The sequence below is a fragment of the Hydra vulgaris genome, chromosome 01, assembly GCF_038396675.1.
Source record: "Hydra vulgaris chromosome 01, alternate assembly HydraT2T_AEP".
Lineage (NCBI taxonomy): Eukaryota > Metazoa > Cnidaria > Hydrozoa > Anthoathecata > Hydridae > Hydra > Hydra vulgaris.
Window position 1 is genome coordinate 42,861,304 of NC_088920.1, and position 3,697 is coordinate 42,865,000.

Genomic DNA, 3,697 nt, shown 5'->3' on the forward strand with positions numbered 1-3,697 from the left:
AGTAAGTCCATTTTCTTGTGATATATATATATATAAAAAAAAAAAAAAGTTAAAAATCTTTAAAAGCTGTAAATGCAGCTCTTAGTTATAAAACAAAAACAAAACGCAACAAAACACAGAAAAGAATTTATTATTTCGATATTTATTTAAACAAATTTCATTTTTTGCTATTTATATACGCAATCTTGCAGAACTTGAAACTTAAAACGCATTCGACTTAAACTCACTTTTTTTAAGAGAAAAAAGACTAAATTTTTAAATACAAGTTCTATACGAAAATATGATACTAAATAGACTTTTCACTTATCTTAATAAAAAGGTTTTATTTTTCCTTTTTACTTTTTAAAAAAGTTTTGAGTTTTTTAAGATCCGCGCGTCGATAATCTTTAAAGTGAATTTTATTTGCAGAGTTTGGCCAAAATGTCAATATTTTTTTTTGAAAACAAAAGAACAACTTTCTGACGGCATGATGCGCCAACTCTTCCAAATTAAAGTGACGTCGCATTGTATTTAATTTAAAAAAAAAAATACATGAGCTAGTTTCACCATTTGGTAAATTGTAGATCCATGAATATTAGGAAAACTTATGTACGAAAGATCGCCGTGCTAATGCTTCATTCCGTTTCCGTTTTCTACGAATACTGAGAGAATGATTACGAAGCAGTGTAATTGTCTTACTATTTTAAAAACGTATCAGACCAATCAACGTTTTTACCAAAGATAAACAGCCTCTTTTCTACAAAGTATACCTAGAGAAGGCCCAAATTATAAAATTATACCATTTGACCTGCATTGTTTTTCGTTGGAAGAAAATTTTTCAAACAAAACTTGCGACAAATGTTAATAAATACTGCCCGAGCAAGATTACAATGAAACGACACACATAAAAACACAAGGTTACGATTGAAAGTGAATATATTAAAAGAAAGTGAAAACTTTTGTAAAGAAATTACCAATGGAAGTGTGGAAGCAGAGCATTTGATATGCCTGTATTTGATTATAATTTGATAACGGTTTTACTGTGCACTTTCACCTGCTTGAATATCAAAGAGGTTAAGAGGGGAGATATTTAAAACAGAAGGGTCAAAAATATAATTAACGGGAGGAGGGATATTAAGCGGGATTTTTTTTGCCGTAGTATATTATTTTACATAAAAATTATTACAACGTTATATAAATACTACTATTATATTTATTGCGAATAAAAGCTACAATGCTTTTCACAAAAATAAAAAAAATTTTTTTAAGGCTTTAAATGATATTTTTTAATAAAATCTTTTGATATAAGTTAAGTATTATTTTAAAAATTTTTATATAGTTTTATTTCTTCTGAGACCCAGGTTATGTATATACATATACTCATACTGGCCCTCAAAAAATTCGAGATCGATAAAAATGTCAACGAAAACTGTTTCCAGATCCTTTAAGAACTCTTGTACATCAAAAATCTGTTGAAATTAAAATCCTAGCTGCATGTCCAAGATTTTTAAATGACTTTCAAATCGACCATTTTTTCCTAAAAACGTCATTGTCCGGTTTAAATCACTTAGAGCATTTGTGTATATTTCTGGTTTTTAATTTAAAAAATTTTGTGTTACTAAATAGCTAAAACTCTATTAAACTAAAATAATAAAGTTTTGAGCTTTTATCAAGTAATTATAAACGGAAATGACAACAAATGTGAAGTAATAACTATGATATTATTTATGCATATAAGTATAAAAATCTTTATCTTTGACAACTTCTTTTTTTTTTTGGAAAATTATGAATTAATGCTTTAAAAGTAAATATTGAGTATTACACTTTTGATATGCCCAACAAATCAGCAAACCATGACGAATCTAGAGTAAAAGTGTGTGCACCATGTGGAAAAAAAATAATTAAAAAAAAAAAGTCTCAGTAGTTTGCAATCACAGAAAAGATAGCTGAACAAATTAAAATGTATATAAATTCAGATTTTGACCTAGTATACTGCAAATATCCTCTTAGTATATGTGGTACCTGCAGAATAACACTAAATGAGCAAGACAAAGATATTAAAGTAGAAAATTGCCTAAAATACCAAACTTTGAAGACATATTTTTGATAAAAGAAACTAGAACTAGTGGAGATAGACAATGCAATTGCTATATATGCATCACAGCAAGGTATATTGTTCATCAACCTGTCGTTAAAGGAAGAGGCTTTAAAAGAAGATCGACATTACTGAAGACAGTGGCTTACTGGCTGCTGCCGGAATTAGGAAGATTTCTTTAAAATCTTGATCATGTAAATATTATAAGCTTTTACATTTATATATACATATAATAATAAACGAAAAAAGTAATATTATTATTCAAAATTTATAGGTAATAAAGGTTCAAATTCAATAATCATTTGTTCATATTGCAAATCAGAAATTGGAAAGGGACTGTCCCATTATTGCAAGCAAACTAAATCAGCAGAAAATATTGAATTTTTTTAAAACTAAACCTTACTAGGAAAAGAAAAAAACCAGTTAATAAATTCATTACTCAAAACTAAGGCAGATAGTGAAATAGATTCAAGTAAAAAAAATATCTGCTTAGGGCTTCATTCAAAAGGAAGATACAAATCAGGAATCGTTTTAAAACCTGATATAGCCAAAAGAATCAACTTTTCAAGCGAATGCTTGAATAACTTTCAGGTAAATACCGGAGTATCTTCAAATGTGATTGAAAAATTTACTAATTTTTTTAGATCCAATATAGGTAAAAAGGCTGTTCTGCTTATCACAGAGAACAGGCATCAAAAAAATCTAAATCTTTGAAAAATTTATATCATATTACATAAGATATGTTTGATGTAGAGGGTGAATCTAAAGAAAAAGCAAAGAGAACAATTTTGTTGGGCAGATTCACAAGATATTCTGGATGCCGTGATGATAGCTAGAGAGATTAATGAAAAGTATACATAAAGGTATCATTGTATTTTATAATTACATTAAAATTTAATTTTTAATTTGTAATATAATTTTCAGAAGTAAATTTGTTTAATTTAGGTAATGGGTGACGGAGGCCAGGGTTTTCTAAAAATTAGTGCAACAATTTTACCAGAAAGTTATTACCCAGAGCTAAATTGTGAATTAACCAAGGATGAAACTGAAGAGTTAAAAAACTTAGAGGAACTGAGCTTTCCTAAAAAAAAAAAAAAGATTCTTGTATTCTAAAGGGGGTACAGCTTGCAACAAAAGAAAGTTAACAGGTGTCAAAATCTTATGAAAACATGAAACTGCTGTTTAATCTAATTAAGTTAGATAGGATTCCTTTTGTTTTTGTAGCTGGTTTTAAATTAATTTTGGTTGTCAATGGTCTGCAGACAGCCACCTCAACAAATCCTTGTCCATATTGCTATGTTAAATTACGGTCACTCCGAGGATTAATTACACAGAAGGAAGAAAGTATATGCGATGTAAACTACAATTTAGATATTTCTTTGAAATCTTTGAACAATAGATGTGCAGGTTTGCGAACATATGGTGATCTGAGAAAATGCTAAGAAAGGTAGAATTTTACAACATGTTTTAAATAATTTTCTGTAACCATGTATTTTCACCTGTTTAATAATAAACATTTAATATATGTTTAATATATATTTTATTAGGTTTCAGCTATTGGGAGGAATAAAAAAAAAGAGATGCCCCAAACACTATGAGCACAGTGAACCTTCCACTTTTTAA

At 28.2% G+C, this 3,697-nt stretch overlaps 2 protein-coding genes across 2 annotated transcripts in view; both read left to right on the forward strand.

Moving 5' to 3' along the window:
- The first annotated feature begins 537 nt into the window (after positions 1-537).
- Positions 538-3,697, forward strand: part of LOC100211417 (uncharacterized) — a 29,414-nt gene continuing 26,254 nt past the window's right edge. Inside the window, exon 1 of the mRNA XM_065788237.1 lies at positions 538-896. The gene's annotated coding sequence lies outside the window, so the exon portion shown is untranslated. The remainder of the gene's footprint in view (positions 897-3,697) is intronic.
- The window catches only part of LOC136075353 (uncharacterized), a 3,546-nt gene continuing 743 nt past the window's right edge, over positions 895-3,697 (forward strand). The window contains exons 1-3 of the mRNA XM_065788239.1: positions 895-2,937; positions 3,020-3,521; positions 3,622-3,697. The exon at positions 3,622-3,697 is cut by the window's right edge and continues 166 nt beyond it. Of these exons, the coding sequence (XP_065644311.1) occupies positions 3,669-3,697 (29 nt within the window). The 5' untranslated portion in view covers positions 895-2,937; positions 3,020-3,521; positions 3,622-3,668. The remainder of the gene's footprint in view (positions 2,938-3,019; positions 3,522-3,621) is intronic.